The sequence below is a fragment of the Haemaphysalis longicornis genome, unplaced genomic scaffold (assembly GCF_048455015.1).
Source record: "Haemaphysalis longicornis isolate Haplotype H1 unplaced genomic scaffold, Haemaphysalis longicornis Haplotype H1 scaffold_6, whole genome shotgun sequence".
Lineage (NCBI taxonomy): Eukaryota > Metazoa > Arthropoda > Arachnida > Ixodida > Ixodidae > Haemaphysalis > Haemaphysalis longicornis.
The window spans coordinates 5,449,958-5,467,066 of NW_027526407.1; the positions used below are offsets into that span (position 1 = coordinate 5,449,958).

General features: G+C 45.7%; 1 protein-coding gene across 1 annotated transcript in view; it reads right to left on the reverse strand.

Annotated features, from left to right (window-relative positions):
• Positions 1-8,534: 8,534 nt before the first annotated feature.
• The window catches only part of LOC144141758 (arylsulfatase B-like), a 79,485-nt gene continuing 70,910 nt past the window's right edge, over positions 8,535-17,109 (reverse strand). Inside the window, exons 8-10 of the mRNA XM_077673259.1 lie at positions 10,603-10,873; positions 9,943-10,120; positions 8,535-8,776 (exon numbers count right to left, since the gene is read on the reverse strand). Of these exons, the coding sequence (XP_077529385.1) occupies positions 10,018-10,120; positions 10,603-10,873 (374 nt within the window). The 3' untranslated portion in view covers positions 8,535-8,776; positions 9,943-10,017. The remainder of the gene's footprint in view (positions 8,777-9,942; positions 10,121-10,602; positions 10,874-17,109) is intronic.

Here is a 17,109-nt window from a genome sequence, read left to right on the forward strand (position 1 = left end):
GTGCCGTGGCAGTTGCTAGAGCAGCGGTTTCTGCATAGCGCGTTAGGTGATCCACCGCCACAATGACCCAACGGTTGCCAGCGGCTGTGCAGGGTAGGGGACCGTAAAGGTCTATCCCAATGCGGTCGAAGGGTCTTTCGGGGCACGGCAATGGCTGCAGCGGGCCCGCCGCAGGAGTAGGAGGGGATTTGCGCCACTGACAGTTGATGCATGACCGTATGTACTTGCGGACGAACGTGTACATTCCCCGCCAGTAATACCGTAGGCGAAGCCGCTCATACGTTTTCAACACACCGGCGTGCACGCAGCTGGGGTCAGCGTGGAAGGATGCGCATATGCCCATGCGCAAATGGCGAGGTATCACCAGTAACTATTTGCGACCTCCCGATTGGTAGTTGCGCCTGAAGAGCATATCGTCGCGGAGTGCAAAGTGGGCAGCTTGTCGGCGCAGCGCACGCGACTCTTGAGCAGAGGGCACGCCTGAGAGGACGGCAATAAGCGAGGCAATCCAGGGGTCCTTGCGCTGCTCGGCTGGCATGTCCGTGGTGTCGAGGGACGACAGGCCGGCATCAACAGAAACGGAACACGAGTCTTCCGCCGGTAGGGGGAGCGGGACAGAGCGTCAGCGTCTGAATGCTTCCGGCCGGAGCGGTAGAGCACACGGATGTCATGCTCTTGAAGGCGCAGAGCCAAGCGACCAAGGCGGCCAGACGGGTCCTTGAGTGACGACAACCAACACAATGCATGGTGGTCCGTCACAACGTCAAAAGGACGACAGTAAAAATATGGCCGAAATTTTGTAAGCGCCCATACGATGGCCAAGCACTCCTTTTCCGTCACCGAATAATTTAACTCAGCTTTGGTGAGCGTACGACTGGCATAAGCGACGACATAATCCTCGAAACCAGCTTTGCGTTGGACAAGCACTGCACCGATTCCGGCGCCGCTGGCATCCGTGTGGATTTCTGTTGGCGCGGTCGGGTCAAAGTGTCGCAGAATAGGCGGGGAAGTAAGGAGTCGCCGCAACTTCGCGAAGGCTTCATCGCAATCCCTCGTACAAGCGCCAATACCGCTTTCCTTGCCGAGAAGCGCCGTCAAGGGCGCAATTATGGCGGCAAAATTGCGAATAAAGCGGCGGAAATAAGAACATAGACCAATAAAGCTCCGTAGAGCCTTCATGGTGGTCGGTTTAGGGAACTCGGCGACCGCACGAAGTTTGGTGGCGTCGGGAAGAATTCCCTCCTTCGACACAACGTGGCCCAGTATGGTCAACTTTCGCGCCGCAAAGTGGCATATCTTCATGTTGAGTTGCAATTTGGCATTGGCAAGGCAAGTCAAATCCTGCTCCAGGCGCCTCAAATGAGAGTCGAAGTCGGGAGAAAAAACGACTATGTCATCGAGATAACAAAGATACGTTTTCCACTTCAGGCCGCGCAAAATAGCGTCCATCATCCTCTCGAACGTGGCAGGAGCGTTGCACAGGCCAAACGGCATGACGTTAAATTCATACAGGCCATCAGGAGTGATGAACGCCGTTTTCGCGCCATCGGCCTCCGCCATGGGTACCTGCCAATATCCAGACCGCAGATCAAGGGAAGAAAAAAACTCGGTGCCTTGTAAACTGTCAAGGGCATCGTCGACCCGTGGTAAAGGATAGACATCCTTCCGCGTTATGCTATTCAGACGGCGATAATCTACGCAAAAGCGGATGGAGCCGTCCTTTTTTGTGACAAGCACCACGGGAGACGCCCAGGGACTGTTGGAGGGCCGAATTACTCCCCGCTTGAGCATATCGTTCACCTGTTCGTCAATAGTGCTGCGCTCCTTTGGCGACACACGGTACGGTCGTTGGCGCAGGGGTGCATGCGTGCCGGTGTCGATGGAGTGGGCAACTGCAGATGTTCGGCCCAGCGGTGCCTTTGCGCAGTCAAAAGAACAGCGGAACCGATATAGCAGAGCGAGGAGCCTCACTCGTTGGTCTGATCTGAGTGTAGGATCGTTCGAAGCGCCAATGTCCGGAGGCGACAGGTCTGGTGTTGACGGGGCAGGACTCAGTCCAGCCACTGGAACCCATGACGGAAAGTCGTCTGGTACGGCGGTGACAAGCTGTGGCCGAACAACTTCGACGCAGCCAAGGACCTCACCGTGCAGGAGACGAAGGGGCTCCAAGGACTCGTTGGTGACTACTATGGCGCTCGTGCCAGCATGAACTGTCAGTAGGGCGAATGACAGGGACAGCGATTTTCGATGGAGAAATAAGGGCGACGGCGTAAAAAGAACAGGTGCGTCGGGAATGGAGCAGCAACAGAGCGGTAAGAGAGCAGCCGAGCGGGGAGGGATGTCCGGGTCGTGAGCCACGGTGAGCTTTGCTGGGGTAGGGGACTGAAGGTCGTCGTAAGGCGCGTCCAAGGAAGAATCAAATTCTACTTGCGCACGCGCACCGTCGATTATTGCGCGATGGCGAGATAAAAAGTCCCAGCCTAAAATGACGTCATGGGAGCAGGATGGCAGCACGAGGAACTCAACGGGGTACACGACGTCCTGGATGGTGACACGCGCCGTGCAGGCTGCCAAAGGTTTTACAGGTTGCGCAGTTGCTGTACATAACGAAAATTGCGGCAGCGGCGTCGTAACTTTTCTAAGCGAGCGGCAAATATCGGCGGTAATGACGGAGACGGCTGCTCCTGTATCGACTAGTGTGACTGTACGTACACCCTCAACAGATACGTCGATTACATTTGTAGGCCTTTTGCAGTTTGAAAGTCGCGCAGCTCTTGCCTCCGGAACTGCGGCGGCTAGTTTTCCTGTTCAGTTGGGCTTGAACGACGTCGCATCGGCGATAGTGAGCGGCGACGTGGGGAGCTTGAACGGCGGCTATCGGCGTCACGACGGCTAAAATCGTTGTAACCGGAGGCAGGTAACGGCGACCTGGGTGACACGTCTGTCATTAGCTGCGGAGACCCGTGTGGAGAGCAAAAGCCAAAAGTGTGGTTTCCAACGTCATCATTCATCGCGGGCACGCGGCGGCGGCAGTAACGGGCCACATGGCCTGGAAGTCGGCAGGCGAAACAGATGGGGCAATTATCAGCCGTGCGCCACGGATTCACCGGTGGCGGATTCCTGTGTACCACAGAGCGTGGCGGGGTTGGTGGCTTGGCCCGAAAAGACGTCCCAGCTGGCTGTACCGGTCTCCCCATGGCTTCGGCATACGTGAGGGGCGCATAATACAGAGTGGGTGGTAGTGCCTCAGCCACCTGTTCCTTGATCATGTGGTGAAGCGCTGGAAGCGTCGGCGAGACAACGGAAGGAGTCACTTCGGTAGGCTGCGGAGGCACTCCGTATCGAGGAGATGGGCCAGCAACAGACGGTGGCATCGTTGATCCAGGCTCCAGGGTAAGAAGTGACACTTGCCGAGCGACTTCTTCGCGAACAAACTGTTGAAGCTGCCGCATCAAGGATGCATCGGCCCCCGCCTCTGTCAAGCTCGACAGCGCCTCTCCCTGGGCAGAAAAGTTCCGGGTAAGCGCCCTCTGTCTGCGGAGTTCTTCGTAGCTTCGGCAGTGGGTGATGATGTCAGCAACGGTTAGCAGATCTTTCGCTAACAGCATCTGGAAAGCATCATCATCGATTCCTTTCATCAGGTGCGTAATTTTCTCTGCTTCCGCCATAGCTGAATCAACACGGTTGCAGAGGTCCACAACATCCTCGATATAGCTTGTGAAGGTCTCTCCAGAACGCTGTGCTCGTGTGCGGAGACTCTGCTCAGCAAGAAGCTTCCGCATGGTGGGACGGGCGAAGACCTCGAAAATACGATTTTTGAACTCAGCCCAGGTAGCCATGGTGGCGGCGTTGTTGTGGAACCACTTCTTGGCTAGCTGGTCCAAATGAAACACAACGTCATTAAGCTTCATGCGATCGTCCCATCTGTTGTGCGCGCTTACTCGTTCGTACTGCGACAGCCACTCCTCCACGTCGTTGTCATCCGTTCTATCGAAGTTAGGGGGTCGCGCTGGCGAAGCACACCCGAAGACATGATGGGCTGCAGTGAGGAAGGTGCCATGTCCCGGTCGGTGTTCAGCTGCATCACGGGCTGTAGCCGCCTGCTTCGTAACTCCAGGATGTGGTATCGGAGTCTTGCGATGCGAAGGTAGAGTCACGCTGGGAACGAACTCGCACACTCCACCAAACTGAAGCGTGGTTTATTGGACCACTAACGAGCAGTTAGACCTGCGGAGAAGCCGAGGTTCTTCGTGCCAAGCAAGCTGTGTCCGACGCGATACTCGATCGGCCCGTGCGCCAAGCGATACTTCTGCCTCCTCGTCGTCGAGCGTGCACCAAGCCGAATATCCCAAACAGGGAATTGTCCTTGCACGAGCGCCTATGATGATTACATCAATCGCGTCCACAATCAACGCCACCCGGCGGGCATTTTTTCACCACTGTCTTTTCGACTAAAAAAATTAATCTCTTTCTACGACCCACCACAACCTCCCCTTTGCTTTCTGAGGTTTTCTTGAATGCCAACCCTTAATTTCTATATATATATATATATATATATATATATATATATATATATATATATATATATAATATATATATATATATTATATATATAATATACTTTGTATGTCGAAGGAGAGAGCAGATCAAGGGGAGAGAGCGTGTTTATGCAACGTGCGCATGGTTTGAGGGCGGCTAAAAATCAGAGCTCTGGAAGGAAACAAAACTCTTTGACCACGTGGTTCAAAAATGAGAGAGCAATATATTTATACAGGTTGTACAATAAGTAACATGAAGCACCGGAGTGGCAGAAAAACACACAAAAAAACATGAATGACTCTAAAAGTTGAATGGTAATTGTGGTTTCCTGTTGCCATAGGGGTCAATAAAGAATAGAAAAGAATGCACGCCAATATACACCAATGGCGAACATCAGGCCATATACGGTGTTAATGCAGATTAAAGATAACGTTAGTAAAATATTAAAATCCATATATTTGGTTGTGGTCTTGGGAAGGTTAGGTAACTCCGTTGCTATCCGCACATTATGTAGGTAGACCGGGAGTTTGGAGAGAAGCTAGCGGTAAATTCGTGTACAAAGGTTACCCGGAAAAAGAATTCTTTTTTTAATATAAAGTTGTTTGAGTGCTACTAGCAAGCGTCTGGGGTGCCCTTAATGTCAGGAGGATAAATATCACAAAAAGAACAGCGGAACTTCTGCACTTGGCGCACGCCTGGGGATTGCATTGTTAGTTTTGAAACTTCCACGTTGTAATCTAATTGTGCATGGGAATTGATGTGATTTATTTTTTCCCGTTTCCTCTCTTCTCTTTGTATTTTTAATAGTCATTCCTGACCTTAGGCTTCGGCGAGGCTGCAATGTGCCGACCAGATGTGTACTCATCACACGGAGAGCTTCCGAAATCAATTTGTAGATACAAATGAATATAAATGTCGCACTCTTTATATAACTACTGGGGCTCCGGACGGCAGAATTCTGACACCAATTGTTTCTTATGATACATTAAGTACATTGTAAATATAGACAACATTAAAAGTTTTCTCTGTGAGCCTATTGATTGCCCTGTACTGGTCTTTGGCAATGATTTTTGAAAGTTGGCATAATGGAAGTCGCGTTTGTTATGAGTTTCAAGATTGGCCAAACGAAATTGCCTATCATTGAAAGAATCAAAAACTACGTGCATTCTTTTTCGTTCGTGAGGTACCTCCTAAGGTACCCTGAAATGAGGTAAACGGGCACAATTCTACAAAATATACTGTAATATCTACACAGGCACATTCAGTTATATTGTTCGAAAGCATGAGCGGGAACGAGCCAGAATAATATGCTATATGTTGAAAAGCATGCGACGTTCCAGGTGTCATTAGCAGATATTGGTTTCTGCAGTTTCAGGTTTCATTAGCATACAGTAATAACCTCTGGGTAATGAATTGAATGCTCACCTGGAACACGGTCAAAGTGAGGGCAGCATCACTGTGACGCACGCATTTATACATGCCGTGAAGCAAGATTGTCTTTATCGGGCAGAGGAGCAAAGTTCGTAAAACCATGCCGACAATTCTTGTCTACGTCGAACAGCTATGTATTGAATTTCCTCTTTGTGCCCACCAATCTAACAATAGTTTTTTTATATTGCTGCCATCTTCACAACTTATTTGCGAGACATTTCTCGATTGCATTTACGAGGCGCGGATTCTTCTCCTCTCATGCGACGTAAAGAGTAACCCTGTTCTTCCTAATTTTAGCACCCACGCCGCACCTGACGACCAACCTTGAGATGCACACTCAGAGCAAAAAAAATATCTTCTCCAAACACCTAAGAGCATCAACGAAAGGACGCTCGAACCAAACAATGGGCAAGCGGATCATCAAAATTATCATGAATATATAAAAAAAACCAGCATTCAGAAGGAACAACATTTTTTGGTATTTTTCAGCTTTTTCGAACTCTAGAATATAAATAGAAGCGACAGAGCAGATCGGTGATGACCTGGTGGCTGTCAGCAAAAGTTCAGAATGCTTCATTTCACAGCAGGACATCTTGGAAGCTCGCCTGGACGACGCAGCGGACAGATATGGCGAAATAAACTCTTCGTTTAGAGCTTCCTGGGCTCGCGGCATCAATGGCTAGAGGAAGAGTAAAAGCCACTATTTGCGCTAATAAACGCGTCAGTAAACGAATGGACTGCAAACGATGTCTTCCGTGTTCACCGCATAGGCACATTTACCGCTCGAAATCCCGTCTAGGAATAATTACGTTTTGTTTCGCAGCCTCATTGAAAAATACGCAATACTCTCCGCTTCGCGGCTTTAATTAACTAAATACATTGAGGCATTGAAACATCGCTCAAACGCGAGTATGCACGCTTGAAAAAAAATTTTAAGTTCATCAGGTGCCACCATCACTCTGCCCAACACCAGTTACGGTATCAGAGCGCAAAAAAGACCAGCGGTGCTTCCTGGATATTCACGACCTAGGATTTCACATACCTTATCTAAAGTGCTACCTTCATATCACTACCGTAATAATGATGGCGCGCCCCATGCTGGATTACTTTTTCCGGAAATACCTTTGAGCACCTAAGCCCTTCAAAACACTTGCATACCAATCATTATTTCGCTCCAAACTAGAAAGCGCGGTATCACCCCTCCACGGCTGCCGCTTTTTGATGGAGGCGAAAAGCGATCTTGCCCATGTAATTGACATTTCAGTGTCCATTAAAGTAGCCCAGATTGTCAAAATCAATCACGAGCCCTCCGCTGGGGTGCGGGAAATCACCTGTCTAGTGTCGGCGCGTTAAACCTCATAATCAATCAATATACAGCATCCCCTTATGACATTACCAAAAACATCTAGTGACATCCTTTTCAAAATGCCATAGCACGTGGTATTTTAAAACTTTCACCCGTCCTACAAGTGTCACGTCCCTGAAAACCATGCTTCAATTACCTTCTCTAGGTTCAGAGAGCCAATCTTTTTACCTTTATCTGTTTGAGAACATTTGCAGTATTTGCCATCCATATATTGAATTTTTACTCCTCCATTCTATATTTGTTCTCGCATTTACCACCGACATAATGTAGGAACAAAATGTAGGAACAATATAGTACAACACCAACGCATTCTTTCAGTCATGCACTGAAACCGCCTTGACAAACTGACCTCCCCAATTGAAGGGAAACATCAGTTCCCCGCAGCATTAGCCAACATTTTATAATTACGGACCAATGTAAGGTTGTGCTTATCTCCTTACTATTTTTGTGGCTTTTTATTACTTTCATGTGGAACTTTGAAACCCACTCCAGTCTGAATTGCTTCTCGGCCTTGAGGGTGCTAATGATAACGAACAAAAATATATGCAATTATGAGCTACCGCGCAGCTACAAGAAGGAATCGTAATAAAAACTATTTCCTTTATTTTACTAAAGCCGGAGTGACAATTTCTCATTTTCGTTATTTCTATCAATACCGCACGGAGTGGCATGTCCCATTTTTACGCTCTGACAACCGGCGGCAAAGAATTAAGGGCACCTTGCCAATGAAAAAACCTTAACATCTTCGACGGTAATCCAATTTATTAAATTTTTCTAAAATAAAATTTAAAAACGTGGAATAATAATATTGTTTGTTGAATAAGGTATTTTAAACCTATTTTTTACATAAAATGTGCTTTCACAGCTGAGAAAACATGTAGTTTTTCCTCGCGTGATAACGCTTGCAATACTTGTATTGAGAAAGTACGCGCAGGAAACACTTTCCTTGTACTGGCTTTGTATGTCGCAGTTCATGTACACGTACATTTTTGTGTTCTGCCCTATTATGCACTCCTGTTGTTCGGCGAACTTGGTTTTATTTTTTTTTATATTTGATATTGCTGTTACATTTGAAGAAAGTGCATTCTAAGTGTGTTTTGTTAAAATTTTTTGTCAGTGCAAAAGATGTTTAGTGCTGGTCGGATGAAGTGGCTATGTCGGAACGCTTCTTGCGGCTTTTTTTTTTCTTGCCCAGCTTTTACACTTTGGTGTCTTTTCCAGTAAAAATACGCACTGTTATTTTCATTTCTGTCCTGTATCTCAATATATTTTGCCATATTACAAAAACAGCTGTGGTTATGCCACACTGCTTGCAGATAACCACGGTCCCCATGTTCCTCCAAGGTTCTCCGGGTATCCCCTTGGATCCACTGGCTTGTTTCGGGGTGGCACGGATGAAGTGAAGTACCGGTCAAGTCTTTTCATGAGGGCTTTCATCATCTGTTTATGGGGGAATAAATATAGTTCGCCTAGTCAGAAGTGCTGGCACAAATATTTTAAAGAGGAGTTTGTCGGTAGGCCGCCATACCAAGCCTATTTAATATATCGATCAATCAATGTCACTAGCTTCTGAATATTGAAAATGACCTAGTGCTCAGTAGGTTCCACGGTCAGATACCGTAAGTTAGAAACACTGTAAAAATATATATCGTCCGCTATTTTAGGCGTAAATACTTAAAATTAAACTATATTGCAAATAAGACCCTTATGCACGTCTTAAAGGATCAGGCTCCTGGTTTAAAACGAGATGCTCGCCCTAAATAAATGGTTGCTCAAGCAACGAATTGCTTCCCAGCACGCACACGATAAGATATACTGTTCATTTAGAAAAATAACTGTTTCGCAGAGGTCAAATATTATATTACATACACACTATATTATATTACATATACACTACATAAAGTAGATAAAAAGAAAAAAACTGGGTAAATAACTGGTACCCTAACACGTTGTGACAAGAATTGAAATGACAGTTCTGGCTACGTTCTCCCAAGTGCCCACGTTATGTGTGCCCAGGTTGCGCGTATAAAGCTTATTCCCGCTGTTCTTCTGACGAGTCTGCGTCGTTGCTGATCCGGATAATTTTACTTTATCGCATGGTAACAAGGATAAAAACAATACATTCAACCAGTGCGTTGCACTACTGCAAACCAATCCGACATGCTGCTGGTGTGGCGCAACAATCATATTTGTGTTGGTTAATTGGCAAAATGTTTAGGGAAGAATATTTGGGAACTTTTATGCGGTGAAAGTGGTTATTGTGAACAAACATTTTTGCATAATTGAATTAAAGTTTTTCTTTTCTAACAGCGTAAATAAGCGCCAAACCTTCCGCTGTAAATAGCAAGGGTGCGTCATTGAGGGCTTGTTTTAAGGATTGGTTCTTGCGTAATAACGACCTAATATCTTAGGGTTGGTAGTAAAACAGGCCGTTTCTATGTCAAGATTACATCTTACATTGCTTTCAAACATGCTGAAAAACGCTTCAACTTACGCCGTCGTAGTTACTCTAACGGTCAGCTGGGGTAGCCAACGTACGTAGACCACAAACATTGTAATACACCAAACCAGGAGCAGTTTTTTTTCCTGAACTGAGGTTTATTTACCTTGGTGTCTGTAGAGGCTAAGTTGTTCAACTCGCAAGGATCCTTACTCAGGTCGAACAAGTAGGGTGGTTTCCCTCAGATGAAATTTGATTCCTTCTTACCAGATGAGCCGCAATCAATTGTAGCGCTCTGGCGCCAGCCTTTAGGAAAGTGGATTTCCTCTACTTTGTAAAGTTGCCTTCGGGAATGAATGGGTAAATAACACTCATATTATTAAACGCTATGGTGGTGTGGCAAACAGCCTTTTCAATGAAAATTTAAAAAGAGACGGTTAATACTGAAACATTTTGAGATTGCTAAGAAGCGCAACATTTACTAGGCAAATTGACTGTAGATGATTTAAAGTGAAAGCATAAATATTGATACTGAGGTCACCCGCTTCAACTCATCAGGACGTCCCGTGAAAATTCTGCACAACATTGACCATTTTATTTTGCACCTTACACGTTACCTAAACCCGCAGGTTTCCCATTTTCTCCAGCATAATTTAAAGCGTTTTGGGCCTATGTGAGCAAGCCCAGGCAACGGGCAATAAACGGGCAATAAAAAATAACGTAAGCACCTTAATGTTAGGTAATAACAAGTATAGCGAAACATTTGTCTTGATGTTACACCCAGCTACGTTTCAGGTCACTTTCGCGCAAAATATTGGTAACTCACCTAAGTGCCTTTCCAACTTTCGATCTCTCCATCAGGCTATCGAGGTCGGAGCATGGTCGCGACCCTCCTGTCGGGAAGAAACGGTCATCAAAGGAGCCATTGAGGCTAGAACCCAGTATAAGTTTATGGTCCCGGTATCGCAGAGCAGCAGTATTATCTTCTGGGTCGATGTTGTATAACATTTCTGTACGAGGGGAAGCCAGATTTTGTGACAGGTGTCGCCACATTGCTTTGCCATCCAAATATTTTCCAAGTCGTTTTGTGTCGCCACCTGTGTAGATCAATAATGTGGTTCTTAAGTCAAATGAAGAACTAGATTCGTGACACTAGCGACCATTTTGGATCAACCAATGTCTGCAGATCCAAAATTTCCGACACTTCTAAAACATTTTTGAGGTTTCTTGTGATTCTTGTATAGACAACGGAGGAAAACACAAGAATAAATATCCTGCAGTAGGTAATACCCCATGAACCATTATTTCACACCAAGGTCGTCTTTCACTTCTGCCAGAAAATTTTTGCGCGCATTGTGATTTGTAATAAAAATACGGCACGTTTTTATTTCTGCTCTTCCACTGAATTTAAGCAGCTTGCATTGTTCTATGTAAGGCCAGGATGTGAAAACCTTCATATATATATATATATATATATATGTATATATATATTAAGGAAATGAGGGGCTCGTTGAGGAAATACAGAAAGATAGTTTGGCAGTCTACAACGCCAAAGGAGGCATAGGGGTATGGTTAGGCTCTTTGTTTTACTACTGGTAATGAATTTCAGATTTTTCTTTAATATACGGAAGAAAGAAAGAAAGAAAAACACGCGCCCAGAGTGGGGACCGAACCCACGCCTTTCGATTAGATCTCGAATGCCTTACCAATTCATGGCATTCGAGATCTAATCGAAAGGCGTGGGTTCGGTCCCCACTCTGGGCGCGTGTTTTTCTTTCTTTCTTTCTTCCGTATATTAAAAAAAATCTGAAATTTATTACCAGTAGTAAAAAAAAGAGCCTAACCATACCCCTATGCCTCCTTTGGCGTTGTAGACTGCCAAACTATCTTTCTGTATATATATATATATATATATATATATATATATATATATATATATATATATATATATATATATATATATATATATATATATTTATATATATATATATATATATATATTTATATATATATATATATATATATATATATATATATTTATATATATATATATATACATATATATATATATTTATATATATATATATATATATTGTAAGGCGCGCACCAGTAGTCTTGGGGAACGTCTTTATTAGGCGAGCCTTGTCCTACGTGACAGGGAGCGAGCCCCAGAGAACAACCAAGACGGGCGTTGATGATGATAGACAACTGATGACGATGATGAAGCATGATTGCATGTGGAAGACAGGCCTCCGGTGTACGAGTCCACTGCCGCATACCCTTCTGCTAGGACTTCGCACATACCGTTTGTGTACAACTACCGGGGGATTGTCCGGACGCACATTCCTCTGGTGTCGGGGCACTAACCAGCGCTTACAATACCCCCCCCCTTTGTGGAGTGGCCGACTATATATATATATATATATATATATTTATTTATTTCACCACTTTCTTTTCGACCCAAAAAATTCTTCATCTCTTTCTATGACCCACCACAACCTCCCCTTTGATTCCCGAGGTTTTCTTGACTTCCAACCCTTATTTTCTATATATATATATATATATATATATATATATATATATATATATATATATACAAGAAAAGAAAGCTTTGAACAATTTAAACTTACGAATGTTGCTTTTACCTTGTTCAAAGTTTTCTTTTCTTGTGTTCTCTACCATCCTCAAAAGTTCAACTGCTCCCTTAAAATATATATATATATATATATATATATATATATATATATATATATATATATATATATAAAATATATATATATATATAAGGGCTGGCAGTCAAGAAAACTCACAAAGCAAAGGGAAGGTTGTGGTGGCTCACAGAAACAGATAAAGAATTGTTTATCGGCTTCAAACGTCACCGTTACTACCTTCCAAGGTCGGCTTCAAACTAAACTCTATAGAAAACCGACAGACACACGGCAGTATTTGCACTTCCGCAGTAGCCATGTCAGACATTGCAAGGCAGCAATACCTTACAGCCAAGCCCACCGATTTAGGAGAATTTGCTCAAATCAAGCCGACTTTGACTCAAACTGTCCAGAACTCAAGACCGCTCTGCTGAATAAAAAATACCCAGAATAAGTTATCGACGACGCTATTGTGCGAGCCAACCCATTAGACCGTAACGTAATCTGTAAGTAAAAAGCCCCGAACGGCAACCCGCAAACTAACTTAGTTTTAACCCACTCATCCTCCGCTCCAAGAGTGTCAACCGTGCTAAAAAAACATCACAATATCCTAATGCAAAGGGACCGCTGAAAAAGCATATTCCCCGAACCACCACGCGTTGTCTCACCGGCGTAATAAGAATTTAGGTGACTTTCTCACTAACTCTCATATCAACCGACCGGCAACTACTGGCTGCATGCCCTGCAATAAACCCGATGTAAAGTGTGCCAACACATGACCACTACACAGCGTGCCACCAGCACGGCTTCAGACTACTACGTAAATATAAAAGGTAACTTTAACTGTGACTCCGCTAATGCCGTATATCTTCTAGAGTGCACTGTTTCTAGGCAACAATATATCGGCCAAACTGAAACGCCCTTCCGAATACGGTTCAATATACACCGCTCTCATGCAAAAAGCTGCCCTTATTTGCCCCTTTCAAGACATGTGAACATTCCCGGGCATGCATTTGAACATCTTAAATCAATGATTTTAGAATCCACCTTCAAAACGCACCACGACCGCGAGGTTCGATTATCTTATCTCATTTGTAAGTTTGGATCATCCACACTTGGAATTAATGAAAGTTACGGAAATCTAACTTGCTTATCCCTCGATTAAAAATGGCGTCTTCATAATTCTTATAACTATGTTTATTATTACTACCATTGAGTTTCCCTTCAGAATTCGCAGAAACTCTCCTAATACAGAAGATTTTTAGCCTAATGCGGCTCAACAATGCCATTTGTCCTAGGAAGGAGGCCTCGTTCCCACCACCACTTAAAGGGGCCCTGAAAGGCATTTTGAGCACACTAAATGAACTAGCGCAATCGTTAAATTGGGTCGTCAACGTCACCTGTGCCAAGTATTACTCTTTTACGCGCACCGGAAAGCTCACACTTTTGTTTCAAAGTTTGTCGCCCTTTTCTCACCCTTTCCTTCGTGTTTTTGGACGCCGCCATCTTCACTTGTCTACATCATCGATTCCCTGATGTTCGTCACGAGGTAGAAATCCTGCTATTGGGCGGCTTTTCACGCACTTCCGGCAAAGAGATGTGTCGTCTGCTCAGCGTCGGCTCGCCGGCTGATCTGCCAGCGGAGTGCCGGAGTGCTTTGACATTTTACGACAAACGAAACAAGTGTAAACAAAGGCTTAACCGTTTGTATTGAATGCAACACGTCCATAACACGACATGGATTTTATCTTACGTGAGTACGTACCATAAAGAAAGCCCCGTGGCACTTCTTTGGTGCAATCGCTGAGAACGCCCTGAGCCGAATGCCCGGGTTTGACGCGTACATTTTATTCAACTTCAAAACAATCCAGAGATGCGTTTCGAACGAACGCACCGTCACAACATGCGTTTTCAAGTCTGAACCGCGATTGACAGACGATGGGTTGCCTCCTCCTGCCCGTCGTAAATTCGGCACTCACCTTACACCCGGTTTGCGGGGACGAACAGCGAGTCGCAACTCTGGCGCGCAAGCGAGAAGGCTTTTAGCCAGGCACACTACACATACCCCATGCGAGGTTGAGTGGTACGTCGTTCGAGAAAGATAATCCAGACCATGGGAAGCACTATCCACCAGCGGAAGTACAATGTCGCACTTCATCGAGAAACGAAGGCGTCCACAACACACAGGAGGCGATGCACACACACACACACACAGCTTCGGTCGCTGCATTGGCTTAGCTGCAAGCTTCGTTCGGACAATCAGCGATGCTACGACGATACAGAGCTGCGTGAGGACAACGTGCTAACCACTTCACGTATTTAAAAACACAGGGGCAAAGAACTAGGTTCATCGGAAGCAAAAAATCTCCTCCATTATAGTGCCTTTCAAATATACTGGCTACTGTGCCGAGGGCGGGCTCCAGGCGGACGCCGGGAGCGATGTACGCTGACGGCTGCCGCTTGGGGCGCTGCCGTGCGGGAGTGTGTAGGGTGCCTCGATGCGCGGAGCGGGCGCGCATCGGGGCACCCTAGGAGTGTGCGCGTTCGTCCGGCCCGAGCAGATCGCGCGGTTACCTCCGAGCTGCGTAGCAGACGGCAGCGGCAGAACTTTCCATTCCCGCTTGCGACGAAAGCGAGCGAAAGCGACGGGAATTCTGTCGCGCGACGAAAATTTGTCCCGTCCATTCGACAAAAACGATCGTCGCGCGACAAAGCGACGGAATTCCTGCCGCTTTCACTCGCATTCGTCGCAAGTGCGAACGGGCCTTTATTCGCAATCTCCGCCCCAAATAAAACAAGCTCTTGCTTGTCGCCTGAGCATACGGTTGATATCTGACTACGTTACACTGTGCTTGCCAGTGTATTTAAACGATGTCACTAGGTTTGAAACGTACGCGCTCGGCGTGCAGCTTTGTAAACGCAAGCGGTCTCACATACGCACGCTATTTTGCTGCTAATAGAGTTTTAGTACAGCGTTTGTGGCCTTTGCATACACTAAACGCTAAATTTTTGCGTCCCGCTACGTAAACACCGCGAGGGGAGTTTGTTTTAGTAGAGCGTCTCATCAGTTTTGCGTAGCGACCACGGTGGTAGCGACACACTAATGCATACGGCGCCATCTGTCAAATGTTTTCCGAAATGTCTCGCCGGCTGATCTGCTAGCGGAGTGCCGGAGTGTTTGGACATTTTACGACTATCCAATCAAGTGCAAACAAACGCTTTCCAGTCAGTGTTGAATGCAACACATGGGTGCAGCTTGCCAGAACACGGGTTCTCGCTGATCGAGTGCGGCGTTGGTTTGCTCTGCGCCTTCCCGTTCATCGCCGCTGATAAAACGATCCGATCCGGCGCGTTTTGTGCACGGGTTCTGTGTCGGTTGAAAATGTCTTTTTTCACATGCCGCCGGTAGTAGGAATTACAACCACCGCAAAATAACACCCGGCACCAGCGGGGCCACATCTGAGACCGCGCTTTTTGGATAAACAGTGCGCGGTGCACCAAAGGGAACGAGCGCACGATTCTCCCCGCGCGGCTGCGAGTTCGCCGCCGATACCAACTGCAGCTACGTACACCGCGAAAGGGCAAGGCCAGGCCGCACACATGCGGCCAGGTCTTTCGTTCGCTTTTCCAGCCTTTAGAGGAGTGTCCATGGTGTCTACAAAGATGAAAAAGCCGAAAGAGCTGGCGCGTAGCAGACGGCAGTCTGTGGGAGCGCAATAGAGGAAGTACGTCACCGCTGAGGAGCGGAGCATCATGGGAGGGGAGGCCAACAGCGAAGAAACAGTTGAAAGGAGGAGGAAATACGGCGCGACGATTATGCGCGGTTTTTGATTTACGATTTCTCAGCTAATACTCATCGCTTTAACAAACTTCTTGCAGGAGGAGATTGCTAATACATTGCTTTGTTTGGTTACATGTACATCCATGCATCGGCGGAAGGCATTTCAGGACCCCTTTAAGAATGTTTAACTCTTTGTGATCTATTCATGATTAACCTTTTGTGACCCTACCTGTTTTCTGTTCAGTTGCTAGCTTCTCTGAAATGCTCTCTTTGTGCTCCGTATCTATTCTCTTTATACACGGGGGGCAAACTCATCTTCGCCTCCGCCCCAACCAGTCTTCCCAGCCACTGAATATCATACTGTATTCTCTTCCCTTTCTTTTGAAACCGCGGTTGTCCAGTTTCCCACATTGTCTGAACTTTCAGCCCACGTGGCATACGTTGACCCGTCATGGTGCAAACTTGAACACTGCTTTGTTAACACGGCCCCTTTCTCTCTCTGGCTCCCTCCCCCCCTTTTTTCTTTTTTTGTTTCTTTGTGGTTGTAACATAGGCGTAGCCCGACTGTGTGCATACTCTACATTTCCGAAACATTTTCCGCTCCTTCTAACAGTTTTCTTCAAACCTATATAAGAAATGTGTTCCAAATGTTTGCGACAGCAAAATCATGTAACTTTACTCTGATGAAGGCAAGTCCCGTTGCCGCTACGTAAGTAAGCCTTGTTTGGTATTGTTCTGCTGTGTATGTGACTCTTTACTTACACTATATATATATATATGCATCTCTCTCTCTCTCTCTCTCTCTCTCTCTCTCTCTATATATATATATATATATATATATATATATATATATATATATATATATATAAATATAAATATATATATATATATATATATATATATA